This window comes from Neofelis nebulosa, chromosome 8 (genome assembly GCF_028018385.1).
Source record: "Neofelis nebulosa isolate mNeoNeb1 chromosome 8, mNeoNeb1.pri, whole genome shotgun sequence".
In the NCBI taxonomy this organism is placed as follows: Eukaryota; Metazoa; Chordata; class Mammalia; order Carnivora; family Felidae; genus Neofelis; species Neofelis nebulosa.
Window position 1 is genome coordinate 100,952,569 of NC_080789.1, and position 25,787 is coordinate 100,978,355.

Genomic DNA, 25,787 nt, shown 5'->3' on the forward strand with positions numbered 1-25,787 from the left:
GGAGGGGAGGGAAGGAGACTCTCTAATACCTCCACGATGAATTCATTGCTGGAGTAACGGCCATTCATTTCTGAGCAGGACAGCCGGAATTTCCTAGCATAGAGGGCAGCTCCGTGTCGCAGCCGATAATGAGCCTGCCTCAGGATCTCTTCGTACACAGTGATGCTCTCCACCCCTGGGGGACGAGGAAGCAGCTCAGGGCGGGGAGCAGGCCAAAAGGGCCCGGCAGGCCCCTCTCTCTCAGACTCCCACCAGCTGAGAGCAGACGCAGCCACAGAATGGGTCGGTCCCGCACCTCAGCAGGAGAATGACCTGAGTTCTCCCAAGTGATGTACCCCTCCGCCCCCAACCCAGCTCTGACTGATTGGGAGAGAGTGACTGGGGTCCATCCCCTGCTCTGCTCTTCTCTAAAAACTCTGCGGCTTCTGGGTAGAGATGGAGAGAAGGCATTAAGGACCCCCTGCAAGACAGAAGGGAGGAGGCCAGCAGGGGGAAAACGGAGAGAGGGGAAAATACAGAAGTCCTCGGTGAGGTTCTAGAAGGGGATAGAAATAGGAGGGAGCCGGTTATGACCAGCTTCTCCCATCCCCACCTATGGAGGTTTCCTTCAGAGAATAGCAGGTTTCCTCTGAAAGCTACCAAGTCACGGCCACGATTCATTACTATGTGAGCACGCGAGTTAAAGATCTGGTATGGGGGCGCCTGGGTGGCTCAGTCGGTTAAGCGTCCGACTTCGGCTCAGGTCATGATCTCGCGGTCCGTGAGTTCAAGCCCCGCGTCAGGCTCTGTGCTGACAGCTCAGAGCCTGGAGCCTGTTTCAGATTCTGTGTCTCCCTCTCTCTCTCTGACCCTCCTCCGTTCATGCTCTGTCTCTCTCTGTCTCAAAAATAAACGTTAAAAAAAAATTTATAAAGATCTGGTATGTACATGAGATCAGAGAGATGGAAGGTGTAGAGAAGATGGCTAGGACCAAACAGCTAGAGGATCGAAGGCTCGTCAGAGAAGGCTGAGCCACAGGAGGAGGGAGCAGCAGAGGGGAGCCAGGCTATAGAGAGAAGCAGGGAGAAAGAACCACTTGGGAGCCTGAACCCCAGCACACCTCCTCTAGGGGCAATCTGGAAGCCTGAGGAGCTTCCAGTCTGGGAAGGTGCAAGATGGCACTTGCCTCTATCCCTGGGGACCTGGGAGGAGGACCCTCTGGAATTCCTAGATACCTGATCGTGGGGAGGGACGCACACAGAAAAAGAGGACAGGCACTCAGACCCCACTGACCGGCAATGGTGAGGTAGGCAGACGTGTTGGTGAGTTCCAGCCCTCGCTGCTGCAAGGACGCCATGTCTAGGAGCAGGCTTTCCCGCTCGGGGTCCAGATCATCCCCGACGAGAGAAATCTCACAGCCATCCAGGTTGTGCACGATCTCATCTGACATGCGTGTGTCTGTCACTGGACGGGAGAGAGTTGGGATCGGGATCAGAGCTACAGGGCCCACCTCATGGCCATGCTTCCTCCCTTTCCAGGCTCATTCCCCGAGAGCAGTCGGCAGCATCTTCAAGAACGTCATTACCCAATACTTTCCTCACACCCACAGGCCTCCTCCCGGCTCTACGTCCCATGTAAGTGGTTCCAGACAAGCGAATGTGGGATGAAGTCATTCCAGTTGCGGACATGAGCCCTTTCTCAGGATGATATCACTCCCTGGAGTCATCCTTACCTGTGCCCTGCCAATTCTCATCCTTTTTGGCCTCCACCTGGTGGGAAATGGAGCAAGTGATTTGAAGATCGGGGAACAAGGGGATCCCCTCAGGTCCCTCAAAGTCCACAGCCGGGCGAGCAAAATGAGCAGTGCCACTCAGCAGGATCTGGGGGGCATCAGGCTGAAGGACCACCACGTACCCCTCCACTTCGGGGATGGAGACACAGGATTCTTCGCTGAAGCACCTGCAGAGCAGAGGGGAGAGAGGCAGCCTGTGACCCCAAAACCTCCTGTCTAATGATCCCTATTCTGTTTCATCCCTCCGGGCGTCCATCTCTACAACAGAGCACCCCACGTCAGGGAGGGGAAGGGAGGAAAGAGGGATAGTGTCCCTGTCGCAGCACAACTACCCCCACCGGGGCAAAGCTGGAGAGGAGATACTCTTTCCTGGGAAGATGCCACTGTGGGAAAGGGTCAGAGACAGATCAGGCAACCCAGACCTGCAGGGGTGATCACATCACCAATGCCCTGACCTAAGACTATGGAACACCTATCAAATTTCATTTCACAAACCGAACTTGCCAAAATGTTTACACATACACAGTTCCTTACTCAGGAGATTTGAATTAAGAAGTGTGTTCAGCAAAACACATGGCAGACACATGCCCAAAAAATATTCAACAACAAAAGTGGAGGGGAAGGATGTGGTGGGGGAGCCTATCCAAGGATGTCCTCCTCCTTGCTGTTTCTTCCCTTCAAGATCAGAGAAACCTCCTTTGGTTGGTGAGCTAATGTGACAATCTCGGACCTGCATCCATGGTCCCATGAAGCCTCGTGGACCTTGGCACCAGGACAGACTCCCTCAAGCACTCAGCCAGGCCAACCAATGCACAGCACAGCTGCTCAGGAAGGCGCTCCCAGGGTCACCTCCCACCCCATCCTTTGCCAATCGATCAGAATGACACCTCACTTTCTCATCACACCTGCTGGTTTCTGAAGCGTTTACACATACTCTTTCATGCAACCTTATTTCAACCTGTGGAAAAGGGGTAAGAAACCAAAGATGATCAAGCATCTTGGCCACACAAGAAATAGGCAACAGGGGCGCCTGGGTGGCTCAGTGGGTTAAGCATCCGACTTCGGCTCAGGTCATGATCTTGTGGTTCATGAGCTCAAGCCCGCATCGGGCTTGGTGCTGACAGCTCAGAGCCCAGAGCCTGCTTCTGATTCTGTGTCTCCTTCTCTCTCTCTACCCCTCCCCCACTCATACTCTGTCTCTCTCTCTCTCAAAAATAAACAAACATTAAAAAATTTTTTTTTAGAAAAAGAAACAGGCATCAGAGTCAAGGCTTAAACCCACAGTTCTTATGCCAAGATCCCACTCTTTCCGCTGAACCACAGCCACTATTTGGGGCCTGGGTTTGCACCAGTCTGATTTATTATAAAGAAGCGCCCCCTGGGGCATCTGGGTGGCTCAGTCGGTTAAGCGGCTGACTTCGGCTCAGGTCATGATCTTGCAGTCCATGAGTTCGAGCCCCGCGTCGGGCTCTGTGCTGACAGCTCGGAGCCTGGAGCCTGTTTCCGATTCTGTGTCTCCTTCTCTCTGACCCTCCCCCATTCATGCTCTGTCTCAAAAATAAATAAACGTTAAAAAAAAGAATTAAAAAAAAAAAAGAAGCACCCCTTGAACAAGCAGCCTTCACAAGGAAGTTAGTAGCACAGGAGCAGGGCCTGTGGTCCATATGCTTGTGCTAACTGAAATGCCCAGCTTGACTGCAGGAGCCAAAACGGGAAGGGGTAACCTCAGCAGATATGATGAACTCAAAGCCCCAAAGCTGCCAATGTCCACAGCTTGCAGAGTTCCTGTGCCACAAGGGGTGGGGCCCAAGAATCTGCAGGGTCATTCTGAGGGGCCCAGATCAAAGCCTCCTGGAAAACCACCTAAGCTGGCTTTGAGAGCCCAGACTCCAACAGACATCCCCACTGCAATGAGCAATCCAAAGGGGACCCAAAGGGGAACAGGGGGCCGGCCCTGACCCAAAGGCACTGATGATCTGGTCTAGAGCTTAGTTATATATGGCACACAACCTTAAAACAAGGGCAAATATGGTCACCATCGTGTAAGTGGAACAAACAAAAAATCACAAGGGTTTAGAGAGGCAAACGTTATTTCTGGCTAGGATGGGAATGGGGCATTTGGCCAGGGAGGATAGGAATAATCAAGGGAAGTAGCAACTGAGATAGCCTTTGAAGGAGGGTAGGACTTCGCTAGGCAGAAGGTAGACCATAGAATGGATGGTGAGGAGTGTACCAAGGAGAACGAAGGAACATGAGGCAGAAATCTGGGGTCAGATGGTTGAAGGCTTTGAGTGCAAATTTTGAGCACTGGCCAAAGGGAGGTCATTAAATTCTTCTATATCAGGAAATAATGAGGATGAAAATTCTGATTTATGATCACTATCCTAGCCTCTGGTGAAGTTAGAATACTAGAGATTGGTCAACTTGTTAGGAGATTATGGCAATAGGCCGGGCGAGAGGTAATCAGAGACGAGGCTGGAGTAATAACAGCAGAAATGGAAAAAGAGGAGACAGATTCCCAGCACCCAGCACAGGCAGGATCAGGGCGACCTGGCAACGGACGGAGTGTGGAGGATAGACAGGGAGAAATCCAAGATGACTCAGAGGTTTCAAGCCTGGATAACCGCAAGGGCAGAGACACCATTACAGAAATGGAGAATTCAGGGGGAAGGGCAAGTTTGGATATTGAAGGCCATTATTCTGTCTTGAGCTCGTTTCTGTGAGGTGCTGGCAGAACTTTCTTAGATAGAGGTTATAGCAAACAGAAATTTAAGGGCTATGGTAAAAAGACAAAGCTAGAGAAAAAAGATGTGGTAACCATTTGTTCAGGGGCTAATGCCACAAAGGAGGCGGGCTTTCCAAGAAAGAGGTAGGGGGACAAAATACCTTAGGGAAAGTCTGCGTTGACCAAATAGTTAGATAAATCTGGCTTTCAATGGACAGAGCTTCAAAAACTGAACCCTGGAACTTGGGGAAGCCACGTGGACTAGGGCAAGGATGTGTATCAGAGAAGAGGAGGTCTCTCTCTCTTTCACTCATGGGCATAAGCAGGTGCACGTGCGTGCACGTGCACACAGGTGCACACGTGCGCGCGCACACACACACACCTATATTTTCTCCAATGACCTCAAGGAACTATTAGGGTAGCACTAACCACATGATAGCTCTACAAACGGAAAAACTGAGAGCTCTCACAAAGAAAACAAGGCCCCCTCCCCCACTAAAGGATCAAAGTCAGGTTCCTAGCTGGTGGATAAGCCTCTCCCCAGGCATGAAAGAGTAGGAGGAATTCAGCTGAGTCCATCCACAAAGGATGTCACCTCCTCCCACTGTGGGACTCCCCTCCCCTTGCAAAGCTCCACCATAAGCCAAAAGACAGCGCCCTCCCTTGATGTGGCTTCTGAGCGGAGTGAAAGCGAGGAGGCAATTACTCAGTTTCTAGTGGGTTAAACCCTTCATAGCCGCACGACTGCCCTTTTAACAACTTGAGTTCTGGCTAGAACGTGGTGGGCTGCACGCTCAGCTCTGGTCTGTGCCCACATGACCCCAGCTACTTGTGGCCTTCAGCTCCACACTGTGACCACCCCCGTGGGCCAGCAGCCCGATTACCAAAAGCTGCTGCCTCTGCCTTCCAGAGCTGTAATTGTGAGGCCTGATAATCATGCCCACTCACTGTGTAGGGCTCAGAGCCCTCTCCTCTCTCTCCTCTCTAAAGCCACCCTTCCCAGGATAGGAACAAGCCAGAGATATTTATCTTCGATTGCTTATGGAGAAACTGAGGCACAGTAGGGGAGAAAGGCATGCTTGCTCAGGAATCTAGTCTCTTGCATTGTGTAATCCGCCCACCAGATAGCAGTATCTCTTAAATACTGCCCCGCAAACATTCTAGGGGATGAAAATAGCCAGCATTGGCGGAATAGGCACCGGGCTAGGTGGTCAATCTGGACTGTATCATTTAGCCCTCAAAACAATCCCAGGAGTTAGATTCTATCGTTATCCCTGTTTTATAGCGTTTGCTCAGTGCAAAAAGCCAGTACATAACAGACTCTGTGTCCATAACTATTATGCTTTCATGACCTCTCAGTTATTCTGCATTTTAAAAAATGTTTTCTTTGCTTTCGAGAGAGTGCAAACAGGAGAGGGGCAGAGAGAGAGGGACAGAGGATCTGAAGCAGGCTCTGTGCTGATAGCAGTGAGCCCAATGTGGGGCTTGAATTCACGAACCACAAGATCATGACCTGAGCCAAAGTCAGACACTCACCCAACTGAGCCACCCAGGTGCCTCTCAGTTATTCTGCATGTTTAGCAACATACTTAAACCTTGAAAATAATGTACAACTTTTCTTTTAAAGAATTAAAATTATTTACTTAGCATTCAAAGGTCAGAAAACTTTCAGTGAAGGGCCAGACAATAAATATTTTTGGCTTTTGGGGCCATACAGACTCTGTCCCAACCGCTAGCCCTGCCATCATACTGTGAAATAATATGCAAATGAATGGGAATGGCTGTGTTCTAATAAAACTTTACTTACAAAAGCAAGCAACAGGCCAGATTTGGCCCCAGGGCCACAGGTTACCAATCCCTAGACTTCAATGACCCCATTTGATCTTGCAAGGGCTTGCTGAATCGAGATGAAAACAGGTGAAACAACGAGAGCTATTTGCTCAAGGTCATCCAGGCGATTAAGACAGTGTCAGAAGCAACATCAGATCTCCCAGCTCCCAATCCAGTACCTTCTCTGTACCACTTTACGTATCAGCAAAGAGGCACAGAGAAAATTAAAACCCCAGGGTTCTGGAAGGGTGGTTAGTGGAAAGAGTCATGAGTCCGTTGTTTAAATCCGAGTCTAGTCCAGGCTCTTCTACAAACGTGGCTGTCAACTGAGCAGGTCAGTTGTCTTTGGGGCCCAATCTCCCCATCCATACGGTGACGGAGGTGTGCCTAGCCCTGGGTGACCTCTGAGACCAAGGAGTTCTGACACCGTCTACCTCTGCGCTGTGATTTGCCCGCCCCACCCAACACTCACTTGACAGCAGTGGTGAGGCGCAGGGGCCTGACGCCAGGCGTGGCAAAGCGCAGAGTGTTCATGTAAGCCACATGCTGCAGGGCATGGTTGAAGGTCTCCACATCATCCCCCTCCAGGGTGAGCAGGGACTGCGAGGGGTTCACGTGGACCTGGGCCCCAGACACAGACAGCTGAGAGCAGGACCAGGAGGTGGGAGAGGAAGGGAGCAGAGGGAGAGAGGTGGGCAGAGGTAGGGGGCAGGGGGCATGCCCGGAAGGACAGGGCTAGAGGAAGGGGCGATACCTTCATGCCTTTGCCCAGGCTCTCGAAATCCCTATAGTCCAGCCCCTCCCGACATGCATAGAGGCACTCGATGACCTCGCGGCTCTCCAGGCGGCCTGAGCGCACGCTGAAACCAGCCAGGTAGCCATGGAAGTAGTGGTGGATCGGCAAGGGGTCTCCTAGGGCAGGAACACAGGGATGGAAGGGAGGTAAGAGCAGGTGAGGGGAGAGGCAGCTGGAGCAGGAAATGGGGCAGAAAGAAAGGGCAGAAGGCTGGAGTAAAAGTGTAAGAAGGAGAAATGTGGAAATGAAAAGGAAAGAAGAGACCAGGAAGTGAGGCTGGGGCGAGGGGGGTGGGGGGGGTACTGGAGAATGCAGAAAAGAGGACAGAAGAGGGAATAAATCCAAGGAGAAGAGAAGGGTGAAAAACAGAAGCAACAGAAATGAGAAAAGCCCCCCAGGAGAGGGAGAAAGGGAAGGAGGAAAGTGGGACCAAAGGGAGGAAAGAGGAGCCCATGGAGGAAAAGAAGGGGAGGGCGAGAGGACATGGTCACAGGGCATGCAAGGGGACCCAGGGGAACGTGTGGAGCTTCACAGATGCCCAGATCTCCCTGTGTGGGACCACCTCCTGCCTCCCACGATCTGCTACGTGGAAAGCCAGCAAGAGAACTCTCCCACTTCCTTCTGTGAGCAGGAAGGGACACTCAGGAGGCCACCAAGCTCCATCTGGCCTTACCTCTCCAAGGGAGCCCTGCCCTGCAGTAGTTCATGGAGGCTCTGCCCCCTGGTGGCATGTGCAGCAGTAACTATGAGGCTGGCTGGGATTTGGGGTTGGGGTGGAGTCAGGAGCATAGCACAGAAAGTTAAGGTGAGAGCTCTCTGGTCTCCAGTTCTTATGCACAGAGTACCTTGTGTGGTGTCTGTACTGTTGTCTCCTCCCTTTTCCTTCTCTTTGTTCTTCTCCTCTGGAGGAAAAAAGAAGTAGCAATCAATTCAGTGTTGTGGGGACAGACTGACCGCAAGGAAGAAGGGGTCTTCCCTGTTCTCTCCCTGCCAATGTAGGGCTTGCAACCTGTTCACCAATTTCACATCTCAATCTCTCCAGCTTCTGTTAAAAACCAGCCCCCAAATACATGGCTGAGAAAACACAAGGGCTTTGGTAAGACACACACACACACACACACACACACACACACACACACACACACACACATGCAGGCATGCACCCAAGTTCCCAGAAGGGAAAAAAATGAAAGAAATAGCTTAAGGAAGATTGAAAACTCTCTGAGGTATTACTGGTATTACTGGTATTACTGGCCTCCAGCAAGGGAATGCACTGTGGACATCATCTCTTTGATGGAACAATGTGGGCATTGGCCAAAGTTACAGAAAGAGAGATTCTGGTGATGCCTGAGGTAATGACTAGTTGAACAGGTGGGAGATACTGGGGCGGGGGGGGGGGGGGGTCCTATGGTCTCCTCCACAGAGATCTCTCTGAGTCACCATGCCCAACTGCAAGGAGAGATGCATGAAGTCAGGCTACCCTTGCTCCTTCATTAATCCTAACTTTCTAAAGGCTCCAACCTTCAGTGTCTTCACTGAGAAGCTCAGAGGGACTTACCAGTCCAGCAGGCCCCAATCATGAGAGCAGGTTCCCTTCGGGGCGGGTGGATGAGACCATTGTCATGGATGAGGGCAGGGTCAAATGAGATGCCATCGGCATAAAGCGTGACTGTGGGGAACTCCAGGTTCAAAGCATAGTGGTGCCATTCATCATCACAGACCTGGCAAAGCAGTGTAAGGGTAAGAACCCTCAGGTGCTTTATCTCCAGGGAACTAACACAAGGCACTGCCCCTTCTCCTGGGAGACAGGGTACAGTCCCTTATATTCTCAGCTCTATCAGCAGGGCTTACTAGTGAATTGTTGCCTACCCAGCTCAGGAAATAACATCCCTGCCCAAAATCTATCAGGCACCAACCAAGTAGGTACCTAAAATTCCGTTCTTCAGGCAAATCTCTAAAACTATAAACATTCCTAAGAGAAGTAACACACTATTTTCTGAATAATTTTTTGCCCAAAACTGTATGTATGCATGGCACTGGAAGGTCCACAGTAGTTTGTATCCCAACAGTAAAACAAACCCGCTCTCCTTGGCAGTTTCTCCTAGGGTCAATCAAGATGGGTGTGGGGGATGGTCAGAGGAATGAGGGGTAGCCAGTTCTCTGCCTTATTAGCTTCCAAGTGCTGGAATGCCTCACGGTTCAACCTAGGCCCTTTTTCTCCCTTTTCTCTCTACACACTCTTCCTAGGAGTTACCTCATCTGTTCCCATGAGTTCAGATACCATACTTATGCTGTTAATTCCAGAATCTGCATCTCCAGCCCAGAGCTCTCCTTTGAACCCTGGGCTCTCCACTTGGATGTCTCAGAGGTATCTCAAATTTAACATGTGTAAGACAGAAGCCCACACCCCTTCCCAACTTCCTCACTTTTCCCTGGGGCAGCATAAACACTCCACTGTCCATCCAGTTGCTCAAACGGATGACCTACAGGATACCTTTGATCCTTCTCTTTCCATCACCTTACACATCCGACCCATCAGCAGTGTTGTTGATCCCAGATCCAAACAGAGCCAAAAGCTGTGGATTTCTGTGCAGTTCTTTATAATGCCATGCATCAGTCCAGTCCTCAACCTTACCATGGCAACAGTCTTGTCTGGGTCTTTACCTTTTTATGTCTTTTCAATAAGTTCCTCCCATAGTTGCCAAAGGGATCTTCTTAAAATACACATCTGATTAGAGTTGCAGATATAAATCTGATCTGATTAGATCACCTCCCTGCTTTAAACCCTTCAAAAGGCTCCCTACCTCTTACAGGACAAAACCTAAACAAACTGGGGCACCTGGGTGGCTCAGTTGGTTAAGCGTCCAACTTCAGCTTAGGTCGTGATGTCATGGTTCTTGAGTTTAAGCCCCACATTGAGCTCTCTGCTGTCAGCACAGAGCCTGCTTCAGATCCTCTGTCCTCCTCTCTCTCTGCCCCTCCCCTGCTCACATTCTCTCTCTCTCTCTCTCAAAAATAAATAAATAAAACATTAAAAAAAAAACCTAACCTTAAAAAAATCTAAACAAACTACAGCTGGACAAGTCCATTGCACAACCTGATCACTGCCCAGCTCTCCAACCTCATGTCCAGTCTTTCCCCCTTGTTCATTGTATTCCAGCCCACTGACCTTCTTCCCATGCTTGGAACAGGCAAAGCGCTTTCCTGCCTCAGGGCCTTTGCATCAGCCCTTCCCTCTGCCTAGAACACTTCCTTCTCAGCTATTTCCCATCCTTTAGAACAAAACTTAGATTTCACCTCCATCAGGACTTCCCTGAGCATTAGATCTAAAGTGAATTCCCCCTCTTTGTCCTCCCCCACTCTCTACTTCAGTCCCTGCTTGTTCTTTCAGAGAATTCATCACAATTTACCATTTACATATGTCTCCCTACTTTCTAAAAGTCTACCTCTCCAACTAAAATGTAAGCTCAAAGAAGGCAAATATTTTCTTTCCCTTATACTCCACTGTATCCCTAGAACCAAGCAGAATGGCAGACACGTACTTGATATTTAACATGTGTTGAATAAATAAAGGAAAATAAAAGAAAAACAGATGTTACTAACATTAGCAACAAGAGGGAAAGATCAAGAAGCAGCAAATAGCAGACTGTCTCCTTCACAGAGTACCAGAGAAAGCAAAAGCTTTTGTAGACAGCCCTCAATTATCCAGTCTGTGGATTTTCTAGGCCTTTCCTTTCTCTTTCTCTCTCTTCCACTTCCTGCCTTTTTTCAGCTATTTGCTTACTCAGCCACTCTACTGGGGCCTGCAAGAAAAGTAGAAGGAGATGGGAACTCAAATTAGTCCCCATTTGTCCTCACGGTCAGCTTACAGAGAGAGTAAAGAAGAGGTTGTAACTGTCGACTCAAGAGAGGATTTTACATATTTTTTGTTCGTTTTTATTTATCCTTCATAATCATGCGAATAATAGTGAAAATTAGTGCATAATCATGCACTAATAATAGTGAAAATTGACATCCTTCCTGCCTACAAGGTCTAGTCCATCATTCGCTCCTGCAACAACCCTCGGATATAAAGTTCATATTATTGGGGCACCTGGGTGGCTCAGTTGGTTAAGCATCCAACTTCAGCTCAGGTCATGATCTCACAGTTCGTGAGTTCGAGCCCCGCGTCGGGCTCTGTGCTGACAGCTCAGAGCCTGGAGCCTGCTTCAGATTCTGTGTCTCCCTCTCTCTCTGCCCCTTCCCACTCATGCTCTGTCTCTCTGTCTTAAAAATAAATAAAATATTTAAAAAAAATTTTTTTTAAAAAAAATTTTTTTTTTTTAATGTTTATTTATTTTTGAGACAGAGAGAGACCGAGCATGAACAGGGGAGGGTCAGAGAGAGGGAGACACAGAATCTGAAACAGGCTCCAGGCTCTGAGCTGTCAGCACAGAGCCCGACGCGGGGCTCGAACTCACGGACCGCGAGATCATGACCTGAGCCGAAGTCGGCGGCTTAACCGACTGAGCCACCCAGGCGCCCCTAAAAAAAATTTTTTTAAATAAAGTTCATATTGGGGCGCCTGGGTGGCTCAGTCGGTTGAGCGTCCGACTTCAGCTCAGGTCACGATCTCACGGTCCGTGAGTTCGAGCCCCGCGTCGGGCTCTGGGCTGATGGCTCAGAGCCTGGAGCCTGCTTCCAATTCTGTGTCTCCCTCTCTCTCTGCCCCTCCCCCATTCATGCTCTGTCTCTCTCTGTCTCAAAAATAAATAAACGTTAAAAAAATTTAAAAAATAAATAAATAAAAAATAAAAAAAAAAAAGTTCATATTATTCCCATTTAACAGGCCAAGAAACTGGGATTTATACATACTAATAGAGATTTCTTGGCTAGTGAGTTCCCCTGGCTGCGTCCCCCAGAATTACTTACTTTCTTGCTTACTACAGCATGCTAACTGCTTGAGAGTCAGGGATATGCACTGTTAAGGTTCTAGGTAAGAAAGAGATGAAATCAAACAGCAAGAAAAGATAGTTGGTTGGATATGGTGTTAGTAGTAATGTGCTCCCAAATTCCTTTTAATCTTGGAGTGCTTCCTGCAGGAGACAAGCCTTGGAAAAGAACAAGAGAACCTGGGAGTAGAATGTCAGGAACTGAAGGTGGAGCATGAAGAGGGGCACAGGGCAATGCAGAAAATGCCAACCCTGGTCCCAGGACCCTCCTTCCATCCACCCAGCTCACCCAGGAGCCTGGCACTGGCCTCACCTGCTCCAGCTTCCAGAGGAACTTGACTGGGCGGGCACTCTCAAGCAGAGGCCAGTAGAGGAAGGCAATTCTGCAGCCATGGACGGTCAGCGAGTAGTGAGAGAAGCCATCCTCTGAGGAGAGAGGACAGAGAAAGGGGTCAAACACAGGGCCTGAGGCAAGAACAGGTTCTCATTACTCTCATTACTCTCTTACGTGCTCTCCCTCCCGTATTCCCTAGTGTCTCTTCTCTTTCTCTCTGACACATGCACAGAGTCCAGTCCAAGTGATAACTAGGGCTCCTCGAGCATTCTGATCGGCCAAGGTGCAACACTGGGCAGCCTGTTCCCACCCATATTTCTACTACTCCTTTGGCTAATACATGGGTGACAACCCTTCTTAGCTCAAGAGAAGTGAGCTCGGAGAAGTGGCAGAAATGAGAGGTCAGGTCAAGACTGAGCCCTCCTAGGAAGGACGAGCTATGCAGTTGAAGGAAGATGGGGACTTGGAAATGGAGCCAACTAGCCCTTCAAAGAGGAGGACAGGATAGTGGTAGGAGAGGAAGAATGGGGCACACCACTATCCAGGCTTCTCCACTGCAGTGAACAGGTTTTAATGGGAGTAGACTGGGGAGCAGCCTACCACATGGTGGGAGGCAGGGGGATTGGGGAACTGCAGGTGAGAAGGGCAGTGAGCAGTCCCATTGCCCTCTGAGAGTAAGCAAGCTCTCAACTCATGCAGGCAGTAAACCACACAGCTTCAGGGAGCACCAAAGCCAGCACCACCTCTTACAAATGAAGAAAGAGGCAGTGGCCTGTCCACAGCCACAAACTGGATGGTGACAGAAACAGGATAAAAAGCCAGTTTCCTCACTCTCAGACCAGTGGCCTGGGGAAGGCTCACCATTCTGGACAGTGTTACACACGATGGTTTCCTCTTCCTTCTTGCCCTTGTTGGGGGTCACACCATGCTTCATCCAGAAGGACAGAGTAAAATGGTCACTGAGGCTGTTCTGGGGCCCAGAGCCCAGCCCGGCTGTGCCACCTAGGGGCACCTGCACGGCTTGGGTGCCGTTGAACCAGTAGATAAGGCTGCTGTCCTGGCTGTAGTGCACTGAGAGTCCGGCCGTCCAGTTGGCATTGGGGCCGGGCATGGGCAACAGGTCTACCTCCCCGGTGGCGGCACCTGCAGAAGCCCCAGAAAGCACAAGTGTCAGAGCTGAGACACAGCAGATGGGGAAATGGGAAGCAGCCAGGGAAAGAGCGAATGAAGGAGAGAGGTTTCCCACAGCTAGTCTCACCCCCTCTCCCAGCCCCTCAAAGACACCAGAGGGTGGACCTCTCTTCTAGAAATGGCTCTCCAATGAACTCAATCTCAACTCGTCATCTCTCCCTACCATCGTTCCGCAATGTACCTGGTGACTGTCTTGTGCTACGATTATGATTATGCATCATTGCCAATGACCTATTGATTTGCTTTGGGGGCCACAGGAGTTAACCACGTGCTACGACCTCTGTGGATATATATATACATATACACCTGTCGGTGGGCAAGGGAAGATGTGAGGCAGATTCTTCGGAAAGAGGCAGAGGAGGGTCAGGCAGAAGCCTGGGGAGAGGAGGGCACACTCACCACAGAGTTTCCGCAGTGCCCGTTCTGAGTAGTTGTCACGGTCACAGCCCTTGGCCACATGGCTCGTCTGTAGCTCTATGGTGGCCTGAATGTTCCAGAGAGGTTCATCACAGGTCTCCAGGCGGATACCAGGGAACAAAGCCAGGCTCCCTGCGCCTGGTGCATATTCAATCCTTTTGTTCCAGCCTGCACGGGGGACAGGGAGAGGGTAGCGGAGAGAGAGGAAGGCAGCCCCTCTTATCCATTCTGCCATTGTCGTGTCCGCTGACACCCTTGGGTAGACAGCCAAGGTAGACAGCTGCAAGCCTGCCCCCAAATCTCTCTCCCCTGGCTCTTAACCTAGCCCTGTGATTGTCAGAAGGGACAAAAGGGAGACCCAGGTGAGAGATGATTTACAAGATGGGTGACAGCACAGTGCGGAGCTCCTCACCTTGCCAGCTGGGTTTACAGGTGGGCTTCACCTGGATCTCCACCTCGGCATCATCCGCTGCCCGCTTCTTCCCGCAGTCGTAAGCTGTCACCGTGAACTTGTAGAGTCTCTCGCCACTGTACTGCAGCTTCTCCGTGTTCTCGATGTTTCCTGGGATAGGTGTGGGGGGAAGACAAAGAGGGTAAGGTGCGCCAGGGAAAGGCTAGGGAGGAAAGGGGAGAACTCGTGAGCCAATTGGGCAACAGGTGAATCAGGCAGCAGGAAGACGGGGAAGGAGGTATCTGGGGGAAAAAGGCTCTCCATTGGGAAGGCGGGTGTGGAAAGAGGATCTGAGGGACACAAGTGGAGAGTTCAGCCCCTGGGGTGTTCGGAGGGATGTGGGCACCCAGGGGTGGGGCCGCAGGGGATGCACTCACCGTCATTGTCGATGAGGAAGGGCGTGTTGGGGGTGAGGATCTCATAGTAGCAGATCTGACTGTACTGGGGGGAGCAGTCACCATCGATGGCTTCCACCCGCAGAATGCGGTCGTACAGCTTCCCCTCAGTTACCGCAGCGCGGTACAGCCGCTCCACAAACACAGGGGCAAACTCATTTACGTCATTGACCCGCACGTGCACAGTCGCCCTGCACGGTACCCAAGCAGAAGGAGGGACAAGCAAGAGTCAGCCGGCCTCAAAACTCAAAGAGGGGAATGCAGACAAGGAGTCAGAGCACACAGGAGCCAGTGTGTCCCGAGCCTAGGGCTGTGGGCATGCTCATCCCACCCTCCAGGGCACCAGGCACCACACAGGAAGGGGTGACTGATGTCAGGGGTAAAGGACGGCCTCAGAGGACACCCTCAGCTGACTTGGAAAACTCCTGTACAGAGTCCTATAGGTTCGGTGCTAAGACAAGGGCTAAGACAGAATTTTGCGTCCAGCTGGTTGTTCCTCCACAACAGTCAGATCCAACGGGATAACCGAGGAAGACACAGAATAAAAGCCAAATTAAAAGCAACTGGGGGGAGGGGCGCCTGGCTGGCTCAGTCAGTGGAGCATTCAACTCTTGGTGTTGGGGTTGTGAGTTCGAGCCCCACATTGGGTGTAGAAATTACTTAAAAATAAAATCTTTAAAACCAACCAGGGGAAGGGAAGTGGTAGTTATATAAAAGCCATTAAGTCATCCGACACGAGCGTGAGCGGAGGGCTGTCTTCTGTGCACACGTGTGCAACGTGTTTGACAGGTGTGGCCCCCCTACTTGGGGCCCATGGGGCGGACAGCCCTGGGGCTATGCTTTTCATGTGGAGCGCGGCCTCCCACCAAGATCTAGGCATCCGGGGCCCAGAGGCAGGGTCCTATCTCCAAATGGGAAACTGAGTCACAAGGTGCGGTTTACCACCGGTGCCTCTTAGCGGCCCAGGAACCCTGACTGCCAACCTTTCTCCCATTCTCTGATGAGAAGCTGGCTGGGAACAGACATAGGAGTCTCGGGCCCCAGGCTTGGCCGTGCCGGAGCCATTTCCCGCGCACCCTCACCTAGCATCGCGCATGTGTACATCATGAGTATGTGAGTGTGGGACGCGCTGCAGACTGGTGGGGCAGGGGGAAGAAATCCAGATGTGTGCTGATGTGCTCATCCTCCTCCTCCTCGTTCCCCTCCTCCTCCTCATGACCCATGTACTGAGCCTCTCCTGTGCATCAGGCACTGTGGTGCCTGCTTTTTACATAAACCATCGCCTTTACTCTTCACGGCAATCTAAGGAAGGAGGATCATCATTCGCCCCATCTTATACAGCAGTAAAAGCGGATCCAGGAAGGCTAAGTAAGTTGCCCAAGGTCATAAGAGGCAGAACTAGGATTAGATCCCATGAGTTCTTCTACATGTTTCTGTCACCTAGAGTGAAAGCTCCTGGAAGAAAAGACCCCGATGAACAGAGAGGGGAGGGGGTAGGTATTCAATGACAGCATGGACAGAGGAGGGTGAGGGGCTTGGGAGGGGCAGGGAGGGCTCAGCAGCCGGAAGCAGGGGACAAGGGTCTCCTCACTTGTGGGACTTCTTGGTGTTGGCCCCGTCGGGGCCCTCGCCACAGTCGTAGGCCTGGATGGTGAAGGTGTGCTCCTTCTGGGTCTCACAGTCCACTGGCTCCTTGGCCCGGATCAGCCCTTCTCCGGTTGCTTTGTCCAGAATCACGGCCTCAAAGGGCACCCCAGACCCATGGAGCCGGAAGCCACAGATCTCACCTGACCCAGGGGGGGAAGGAGGGATGAGGCTCCTTCTCCTTCACCACTTCCAGCACCTTCTGCCCAGCCTCCCCGCCTCCGTTCCACTTCGCCTCTCCTCCCAAACCCCCGTCCCTTCTCTTGTACGTGTGACAGTGTTAATTATCAGACATATAGCTCCAACACCAGCGTCCCCAAGCTGCAGCCTCTCAGAGCTACTGGGTCTGAGATCTGCCCAAATCGTGATGCAGTTAACCTCTGCCTCCCCGCGTCCTTCTCTCTGGCTCCCTGTACTCAGCCACCATCCTTAAGCCTACCTCTACCACTTTGCCGAGGCCTCTTCCCCACTTCCTCTGCTCTCCTCTCCCAGGACCTCCCCTCTCCCCACCTCGCCCTCTGGCTGCCCAACCACTTTTCTCGTCCCACCCACCTTGCCATCCCCCAGCCCCAATTACCTGCATAGCGCAGGGGAGCATCCTTGTCCAGGGCAAAGAGTGGTGGGTTCAGCAGGACCGTGTTGTCATTCTCCATGACGATGCCCTGGTATTCTGCCTCGATCCATGGCTTGTGCTTGTTGGCTGACCCCCGCCCAGGGAGAGGAGAGGACGCACCTGTGACTTGGCCCTCCACTCCTGCACAACCCCGACCCACTTACACTCCACTATTATCCCCCTTTCCACCCTCTGCAGAAGCACGTGCAGGAGGAAGGGCTGAGGTCAAGAAACCAGCATTAAAGGAGTCAGAGGGTCTGTGGGATGTCACAGCCTTCTGCCCATGGCAGGATAGACTGTTTCCATGGCAACAGCCTACCCTGGGGGAGCAGGAGGAGGAGGAGGAGGACCACTATCTCCCCTGGGAAACGTGGTCAGGGGGTAAAGAATTTTCTTGCGGGATTTCAAGTGCTAGTGAGTGGAGACTGGAGATTCGGAGAGCAGTGGTGGGCCATCAGAAGGCCCTGGGAAAGGGCAGAGTTGAGATTAGAGAAAAAAGATCTAGACGTTTCCTGAGATCCTGCGTGTTTATCTTCTCCACCACCACCACCACCCCCACCCCCATTTCAGTCCTGATCCCCTCACTCTGCCCTTCTCCAAGCCAAGCCCCAGCCTAAATCCATCCAACCTAAGAGAAGAGAAAATATATAGGACAGAAGGAGGGGGACAGAAAGGGGCAGGGATGGAGGTGAGGAATCAATGCCAAATGACCGGACCCAGCACAGCCGACATCCTAAGGGATTATTGAGCTGGCCTAGAAACACGACAAATCTCCTGCCTGCCTCTCATCCCTACACCCAAGAGAGCACAATCGCAGCCAGCACATTGCTACGTCCCCCACAAGGCCACCAAACCCCACACTCCCTGACCCCCACTTCTTATTCAGACTCATGAGTTAGTCCTCCTTCTTGCTTACCCCTTTCTTCCCTTCAACCACCAGCCAAGCCAGGAAGGATACAGGACTCACTCAGCCTCTAGACTTCCCCACCTCTTGCCAGACTCAGCTCACTTGTGTCTCCTCCCCGGGACCGATCTCCCCCTAGCCCGGTGAGGGGCCTTGGGGAAGGCACAGTGTGCTCCCTTCCCTTCTACATCACCTCCACCTCAGCTGCCACCGTTTATTTAATCCCACCATGCCAGCCCCCAGACTCCCAAAGCACATTCATGATGGCCCATCAGTGGAACATGGGTGGAAGAAGACATATGATCAGAGGGAAACTGAGTCACCAAAAGGAAACTTCCCCCAGGATGTCATGGTGAGCAAAAAATCCTGTCTTCCAGTCTTTCCTCCAACTACACCACAAAAAAAAAAAAAAAAAAAAAAAGGCTTCTGGTATCGGAATGCCTGCCTCTTTCTAGCAGATGACCACCAGAACCCCCTTCTCGAAAGGCAGAGGAGGAAGCCACAAGATGGTACTCAGAAGGCAGCACAGGAAGTAGCAGGAGGCTAAGAAGCTGGGTTGAGGTCAGACACTGAGGCGAGGAGCCACAGCCTGAAGATGGAAGGGTTGTGGTGCCGCAGGGCCAGGGCTGGGCGCCTTCTCCACAGCTCACCCCCAGTCTCCCTGCTCCTCTCCTCTTGGCCACAGACTCTCCTTGTGTTCTTTTCCTTCACTCGTTGCTGGCTCCCTACCCTTCCTTCCTCGACTTCCCCTTCCCCCTCTTCTGTCCCTTTCAATCCTCTCTCTTTTTTTGCCTCCACCTTTACCCTCTTCCATCCATCTCCTTCTTACCCCCCTCCCACACCTCATGTCTGTCGTCCTCAGCTTTTTCCTCTCACTGCTCATCTGGCACCCCCTACACACCCACTTTTGCCCTTGCCTGCTTTCCTCCACCTACCTGAGCCTTAGCCCCTCTCCCCTCACCCCTCGCCCCTCATCCCTCGTCCCTCTGACGGCCTCACCCAGCTGAATTTATCTGCTGTCTGCCAGAGAGGGCAGCTCTGGTAACCCTCAGCCCAGCTGTATGCCGGGTATGGACGCAGAGGAACACGCCAAAACATACGTGCTCCGAATTGCTGAGCTGCTGCAAGCAACTGTTTCCATCCAGGATGGGATGGAAATGAACCAGATGGATCTGCCACACGCCCTTAGTGCGGGCACACCCCAGTGACAACGGAGAACCCCCCAGAGATGTACATTACCCTCCAGGGGCAAGGCCTTCTGAGACCTGAGATAGCTCCCCGAGGTGAAATTGAAGGGGGGGGGGGGGGGGGGAGGATGCAGAGAGCCCAGGATAGAAATGAGGACTAAACGGGAGCAAGAGAAGCACATGGGTAGAAACAGACCAGAGAAGATGGTGTGGGGAAGGGGATGTGAGGCCGAGAAGGGGGCAGCTCCGAGAAAACGGGTGGGAAGGGGGATGGTGGCAAGAACCCACACCTGTCATTTGCCCGATAGCTTCAACAGCCCCTGCCCACCCCTACCCCCACATTGCTCTCCCCATACCCCTCTTTCAGTGGCCCCCTCCCCCACCTCACTCACCTTTGTTACAGGAGCTGGAGGGGAGCAGGGAGGCCAGCAAGAGGGGCAACAGCAGGAGGGTCATGGTGTGGTGTGGGCAGGGCAGGGCAGGGCCAGGCGATCGCTCTCCCCCAAGAGCCTCTAGCCGGCTGATTCCACCTTGGGGGAGGGAGGCAGGGGCTCTCCAAGCAGTGGGGGGGAGAAGCTAGGGGGCAGCAGGGCACAGACAGAAAAGAGCCTGCCGCCCACACTGGTCCATACAGCAGACCTGGGCAGACCTCAACCCGGGTGGCTGAGGTGGGGGACTTGCAGAGGCTTCTCGTTTGCTCTGGAGCCGGGCGTCCTCACTCTCTCCCTCATTCCCAACCCATCCCCGCTACTGCAGGATGACGTCAGCACAGCCAGGCGAGGATTGATGGGGTCGCTGCCCAATCGGGTGGCGAGGGGGGCCCAGGTGCTGCAGGGCGGGGGAGGGAGCCAATGGGACTGGGGAGCAGGGGCGGGAGAATGTGTTAGGGCTTTTTCCCTAGACTGCAATTTGCGGGCGCAAGGGAACTGCGGGGGCTGGGGAGGAAGCTGGAAAGCCGTAGAGGGGGTGGGAAATAAGAGGGACATTGGGAGAATCGAGAAGCTAGATGCCCGGGGGAGGGAAGGGGAGACGTCAACGAAGACCTGAGCGAGGCGAGGAGGGGCACTATTCACGTCACCCCACCACCACCACCACCAGCAGCAGCTCTGCATTAACCTCTTTTCACAGCCCTTTCCAACAGCAGGTTCCTGCTGCGTGCCTCCCGGGAGCCCGTGAAGCAAAACCCAGACCAAACCGGAGAGATTGTAGCATTTCAGTTTCTGGCCCCAGTATCTGAGGAAACCATGGGATGGTCAGCAGGGAGGTGGAAAGAGTTCCGGGACTGGAGGAAGAGTGAGCTGTTTGTGTACCCCCAACACACACACACACACACACACACACACACACACACACACACACCTGTGGAAACAAGTCACTAGCAGGTGGGATTTTTTTCCATTGCCTAGGCTCTCTGCCTCCCTCTCCCTGCTTTTCCCACCTTAAACCATGATGAACCAATCCAGCTGATTCTGAAGCCAGGGAAGTTGGTAGGTCTGAGAGAGAGAGAGAGAGAGAGGAGAGAGAGAGAGAGAGAGAGAGAGAGAGAGAGAGAGAAGGGGATGGGGGTGGAGGCGAGGTACACAATAATTTAGGCAGCCCCAGCAACGGGACTACATCTGGTAAGCATAGGCTGTCCAAAGGCTGGGAACTGGGGGGTGATGGTTCCATCAGTGACTTCAGAGGGAGAGGGAAACCCCTGGGTCCAAAGCTAAAGAGCAGAAAATTCTCCAAAATAGCTAACCAAACTCCTCCCTCACTTTCTGCTCTGGACTTTGAACCCAATACCTCGCACTGACAACCCTCTCTTTGCTTGGGAAGAGCACTATTGGACAAAGAGTTTGGAATCCAGAGTTGGGGCCCCAACTCGGTGAAGCTGTCTGAGGGAGTTGTGGGAGGCAGCACTGGAGAATTCTCTTCACGGTGGCTCCTGGCCAGCTGACTGTCACCCCTTCTTTCCCCACCTCTTCCCCCTCATACCTTTCGGGATCCCTGACTCAATCCCAGGATCTCAGGATATTGTTAGAACTCGTCCCTGGATGAGTCTGGAAGCTCCCCCCGCCCCCACCACACAGCAGGACCGGACCTCTCCCAGGAGAGACTGCCCCCCTCAGAGCTCTGGAACAGTTCCCAAACCTGCCAGAAATGGGCTGGAAGCCAAAACTGACCTTCGAAAAGGGTCAAGTCATGGATGACAGACAGCCCCAGATACTACTTCAGGTTCCTTCCTCAGGAAAAGCTGAGGTCAGGCACAAAGCTGCCAAGTTCCTACCCCTCCCTCAGGCTGCAGGCACCAGTCCCAAACTCATCATGGGGGGAGGGGGGAAAGCCTGGTAGGAGCTCTTATTGCACCAGGGCCCAGCCCTATAAAAGCCCTGGTAAGCACAGACCTTTATGCAGCCTCTGTGTTCGAGAGTGTTCTGTGTGTGTGTGTGTGCGTGCGTGTGTGTGTGTGTGTGTGTGTGTGTGTAGAGGCTGGTCTGGAGTCTCTCAGCCTCACCTGCCAGACAACATCTGCTCCCTCCTCATCCTGTCTGCTATATTCTCCTGAAATTTCCATCTCCATCTTGGCCAGCCCAGACAATGCCTCCCAACCTCACCGGCTACTACCGCTTTGTCTCGCAGAAGAACATGGAACATTATCTGCAAGCCCTAAGTAATGGCCTCACCCCTCCCCCAGGCCCCATTCACTCCCCTTTTTCCCTTTCCCTTCCTTCCTCTCTGTCCCACTGAGAAGGAGGAGTGCTGGGGTTAGAAGCTGTGGAAAGGCTCAGGTGGGGGCAGGTGAGCTGGGATCCGTTTCTAGCCAGGAGCACTGGTAGGAGAGTCAATCTCTAGTCTTACACCCAGCTAAAGGGAAGCTCACAGCCCCAAGGTACTGCTGCAGGAGGGAAGTTCCTGGCTGGCTGGTGGGACCCCTGCTAAGAGCTAGCCCCCCACAGACATCGGCATGGCCTTGCGGAAGATAGCACTGCTGCTCAAGCCAGACAAGGAGATTGACCATCAGGGCAACCACGTGATAGTCAAGACCCTCAGCACCTTCCGCAACTACATTCTGGAATTCGATGTGGGAGTTGAGTTTGAAGAAGATCTAAGGATCGTGGATGGACGAAAATGCCAGGTACTTTTCCCGGGGGTTTGGGGGAGGGCATGTGGGAGAGCAGATAGGTGCCTCTTAACAGTCTGAGGCAAAACTAAGGGACCTCTTCCAGCCAGAGAAAGTGACCACCACAGCAGGCTGCAGAATCCCTAAGGTAACAGTCTCCGGGTGCTTCCCCCAAACCACTCTCTCCTGCCCCCTCTTATCACCAGCTAAAGGACAAAAAGAGCAGGTCACCTTCAGTCCAAAGAAGAAATATTTGCTCACCCTCTAGCCTGTGACACAGTTGGTCAATGCAGAGTCTCCTTTCCCTTAGCCTCTCTGACTCCACTCTCTTCTACTTCTTTCTGTTTCTCATGCCGTCTTTTTGGTCTTTTTTGCAGACCCTAGTTCCCCTATTAACCCCTTTATCTGGGGTTCCCCCCCCCAGTGTTTTGTTCTTGACTTTGTCTCTCTTGTCTGTACACAGCCATCAGCTAAATCATCTATACCCATGCATTCTGCTACCATCTGTAAGCTGTCCTTAACTTGTATTCTCCAGCCAGATCTGTCTCCCGAACTTCAGGGTGAAGCTTTCATCTGTCGGACAATGTTTCCATCTGCACGCTCCAAGCTCGAATCCAAATTCATTATCTTCCTACCCAAACCTATTTCTGCTTTTATATTTACTGCCTTTGTTAATGGTGATAACCAGGCAGACCAGAGACCTGGGAATCACAGTCAACATGTTCTGTTCCCTTACCCCTTCGCCCCAACACATTCACACACATACACACACACACACACACACACACACCCCACATCTAGTTGGTCAAGAAATCCTTATAAGATCTACACTGTCTGATATAGTTGCTACTAGCCATATACAGTTATTGAACACTTGAGATGTAACTAGTCCAAACTGAGGTGTGTTATAAGTATAAATACATAGTGAGTTTTTTAAGACAGTACAAAAAAAATGTAAGACATCTCAGTAATTTTTATTTTAATCACGTGCTGAAATTTTAGTGTTTGGGATATTCTAGGTTAAATAAAATATGTCATTAAAATTAATTTCACCTGTTTCTTCTTCCTTTTTTAATGTGGCTTCTAGAAATCTTGCAGTTACATATGTGACTTGCGTTCATGGCCCATTTTACTTCACTGAACATCACTGATCCTTCCTAGCCTTTCTTGCGATTACTACCTTTATTTAAGCCCTCACTTCTCACCTGGTGCCCAAAATTGGCCCCCAGGCTTAATCCTCCTCTAATCTACTCTGCATGCTATAGCCACAAGGATTCATCTAAAATGTAAAAGTGACCATGAATTAAACCCTTTCAGTGACAATCCATTATGTTCCAGATGAGGTACATGGTATACAAGGGTCTTTTCCACAAACACCCTAGTTTAGAGCCTCTTACAACTATTTGACCTTCTCTTTTACCTCTATCTCTTCCTTTCCTTGCTGGAGATGTCCCAGTATCTCCAATCTAACTAACCCCTCGCTTCCTTGAAGACTCAGCTCTTCCCCAATGCTTGCCTGGCATCACAGACACCTGTTTCCTGCTCAATCTGATCAAGATTCTCAGCACCTTGGTTAGCAAGGCCTATTCTATAGGAGGGTTTAAGAAATGCTGATTGGAATGCCAGGCCCGCCCCACTCCAATGGGGGAGGGGGGGGTGATTCTTTACTCTCAGGGACACTTCAGCTGTCCTTGAAACTGAGAAAGAGGAGAGATTCCCTGGTGGGACTCCCAACCAATCTCTCTTCTTTCCCAAATGACCTTCCAGGCCAACTGGAAGTATCCCAAGGACCAAGTTTTGTTCTTCATCACCCACCACCCAATTTTACCCCTGGTTTATCCTGTTCCATCCCTGCCCTACCCTAGTAGTCACCATAGACAAACTATGGCCTCAGTAGCCTGTAGGAGTTGGCAATGGGGGTGGGGGAGTCATGTTGAATCAAAACCACCCTCTCACTCAGAATGAAGAGGCTGGAGCAAGACAGTATCTGCTGCAGTGTGAAGCGGGGCAGCCCAGAGTGAGTTGGATGCATTTGGGGTGTTCTGCCTCCAAATCTTCCCTTATTCTTGCTTTCCCTATAGACCATAGTAACCTGGGAGGAGGAGCAGCTAGTATGTGTGCAGAAAGGGGAGGTCCCCAACCGAGGCTGGAGACACTGGCTGGAGGGAGAGAAGCTGTATCTGGTAAGCTCGGTGAGGGCTGGGAGAGGGGTTTCATCCCCCTGTTTGGGCTAAGACACAACCCCTTGCCCAAATCAAAGCAGTCTCCTACTCTACTCCCTACCCCCCTCCAAGGAAGGCAAGCAAGAAAGGAAAACAAAAGCACTGGGAAGAGTAGAGAGAAGAAGAAATAGAGGGGCCAGTTGGGCCCCTGGCTACAAATCAGATGCATGTCCATAACTCATGACTGGAGAGATGGAGACTTAGCCATTTCACATTCTGTGACCCAGTTTCCTTCCTTCCTCTGGGGTGAAAAGTTGAAGGTTTGGGACAATGATACAATTCCCCATACATCAAGCACTCCGACTGCTGTATCCTGAAGGATTAAATGGGGCTCCAGGACCTCAAGAAAGGAACTCTGGCTGGCAAGAACCTTCTTTCTCTCTCCTCATTATTCCTACTGTGTCCCCAGGAACTGACTGCAAGGGATGCAGTGTGCGAGCAGGTCTTCAGGAAGGTCAAATAGCCAGACTGCACCGGTCCCCAGGCTCCTCCTGGGGAGGAGGCCTTGTACCCCTGCAAGCCAGATTGTTCCAGGTCAGCAGTCCCTTTTTCTGGGCCACTTACTCTCCCTCCAGGTCCTTCCTCCCTCCTCCCCATGTTAATCTATAACTTGTAGCCCCCAGGCCAAAGTCTTTTGTCACACTCCACTGCCTCACATCTGGTTCAAGTTCTGGCCTCCTGGATGAAAGAAACAGGCAAAGGGGAAAGACCCCTTGAGAACAGTGGATCTCAACTCTCTTCATTTCATTTGGTTTCTTCTTTTCCATCTAAGAAAGAACTAAGCTTTGAGCATTTGAGGACTAGTAAGAACTCTTCCCCATGAAACTTCTGGAAAACTGAGTTGGGTTCAAGAATGTAAACAGGAGCTACTGGTAGAGTTGTTGTTGTTGTTGTCTGTTTCCTTGTCCTTATTCTCAAGAAAGCCTCATGTGCTCAACAGAACCCATCCCAAGGCACAGCCTCACCCACACAGAGTTCAACAGACCACACGTACCAATGTCTGAATGAATCCTAGCTATCTTATATTTCCATCCTACACTTTGGGGAAGAAGGATGGGACAGAGTAAGACCCTTGTTCAGTGCTGGGGGAGGCTACAAAACTTCAGAATAGTGACCTGGCCTCCATGTCTGCTTTGGGAAGGAAAGGCAGCAAGAAGGCTAGAAACCGATGGAAGATATAAGGCTAAGGGCTAGAAAGATGAGGACACAGGGGCATGAAGGCAACAGTAGGGAGAAGACCAACACGCCTGGCTATCGGGACCCTTTGCTTGAA

At 51.7% G+C, this 25,787-nt stretch overlaps 2 protein-coding genes across 3 annotated transcripts in view; one reads left to right on the plus strand and one right to left on the minus strand.

Annotated features, from left to right (window-relative positions):
• CLSTN3 (calsyntenin 3) overlaps window positions 1-19,950 on the minus strand; it is a 28,649-nt gene extending 8,699 nt beyond the window's left edge. The window contains exons 1-15 of the mRNA XM_058743821.1: window positions 19,582-19,950; window positions 17,063-17,185; window positions 16,433-16,628; window positions 14,824-15,032; window positions 14,408-14,557; window positions 13,978-14,163; window positions 13,249-13,530; window positions 12,367-12,479; window positions 8,681-8,843; window positions 7,968-8,024; window positions 7,081-7,238; window positions 6,799-6,947; window positions 1,712-1,938; window positions 1,273-1,443; window positions 30-175 (exon numbers count right to left, since the gene is read on the minus strand). Of these exons, the coding sequence (XP_058599804.1) occupies window positions 30-175; window positions 1,273-1,443; window positions 1,712-1,938; window positions 6,799-6,947; window positions 7,081-7,238; window positions 7,968-8,024; window positions 8,681-8,843; window positions 12,367-12,479; window positions 13,249-13,530; window positions 13,978-14,163; window positions 14,408-14,557; window positions 14,824-15,032; window positions 16,433-16,628; window positions 17,063-17,185; window positions 19,582-19,645 (2,394 nt within the window). The 5' untranslated portion in view covers window positions 19,646-19,950. The remainder of the gene's footprint in view (window positions 1-29; window positions 176-1,272; window positions 1,444-1,711; window positions 1,939-6,798; window positions 6,948-7,080; window positions 7,239-7,967; window positions 8,025-8,680; window positions 8,844-12,366; window positions 12,480-13,248; window positions 13,531-13,977; window positions 14,164-14,407; window positions 14,558-14,823; window positions 15,033-16,432; window positions 16,629-17,062; window positions 17,186-19,581) is intronic.
• A 1,632-nt stretch (window positions 19,951-21,582) lies between these two features.
• Window positions 21,583-25,391, plus strand: RBP5 (retinol binding protein 5). 2 transcript variants are annotated; one of them, XM_058743822.1, is made up of 4 exons: window positions 21,583-21,842; window positions 22,129-22,307; window positions 24,374-24,475; window positions 24,587-24,917. In XM_058743822.1, exons 1-4 carry the CDS (start codon window positions 21,770-21,772, stop codon window positions 24,689-24,691), a joined length of 459 nt encoding a protein of 152 aa, XP_058599805.1. In that variant the 5' UTR covers window positions 21,583-21,769; the 3' UTR covers window positions 24,692-24,917. The 2 variants fall into 2 exon arrangements, with proteins under 2 accessions (XP_058599805.1, XP_058599806.1); XM_058743823.1 differs by lacking the exon at window positions 24,587-24,917 and adding an exon at window positions 24,924-25,391 and having other exon boundaries at window positions 21,585-21,842.
• Window positions 25,392-25,787: the final 396 nt, after the last annotated feature.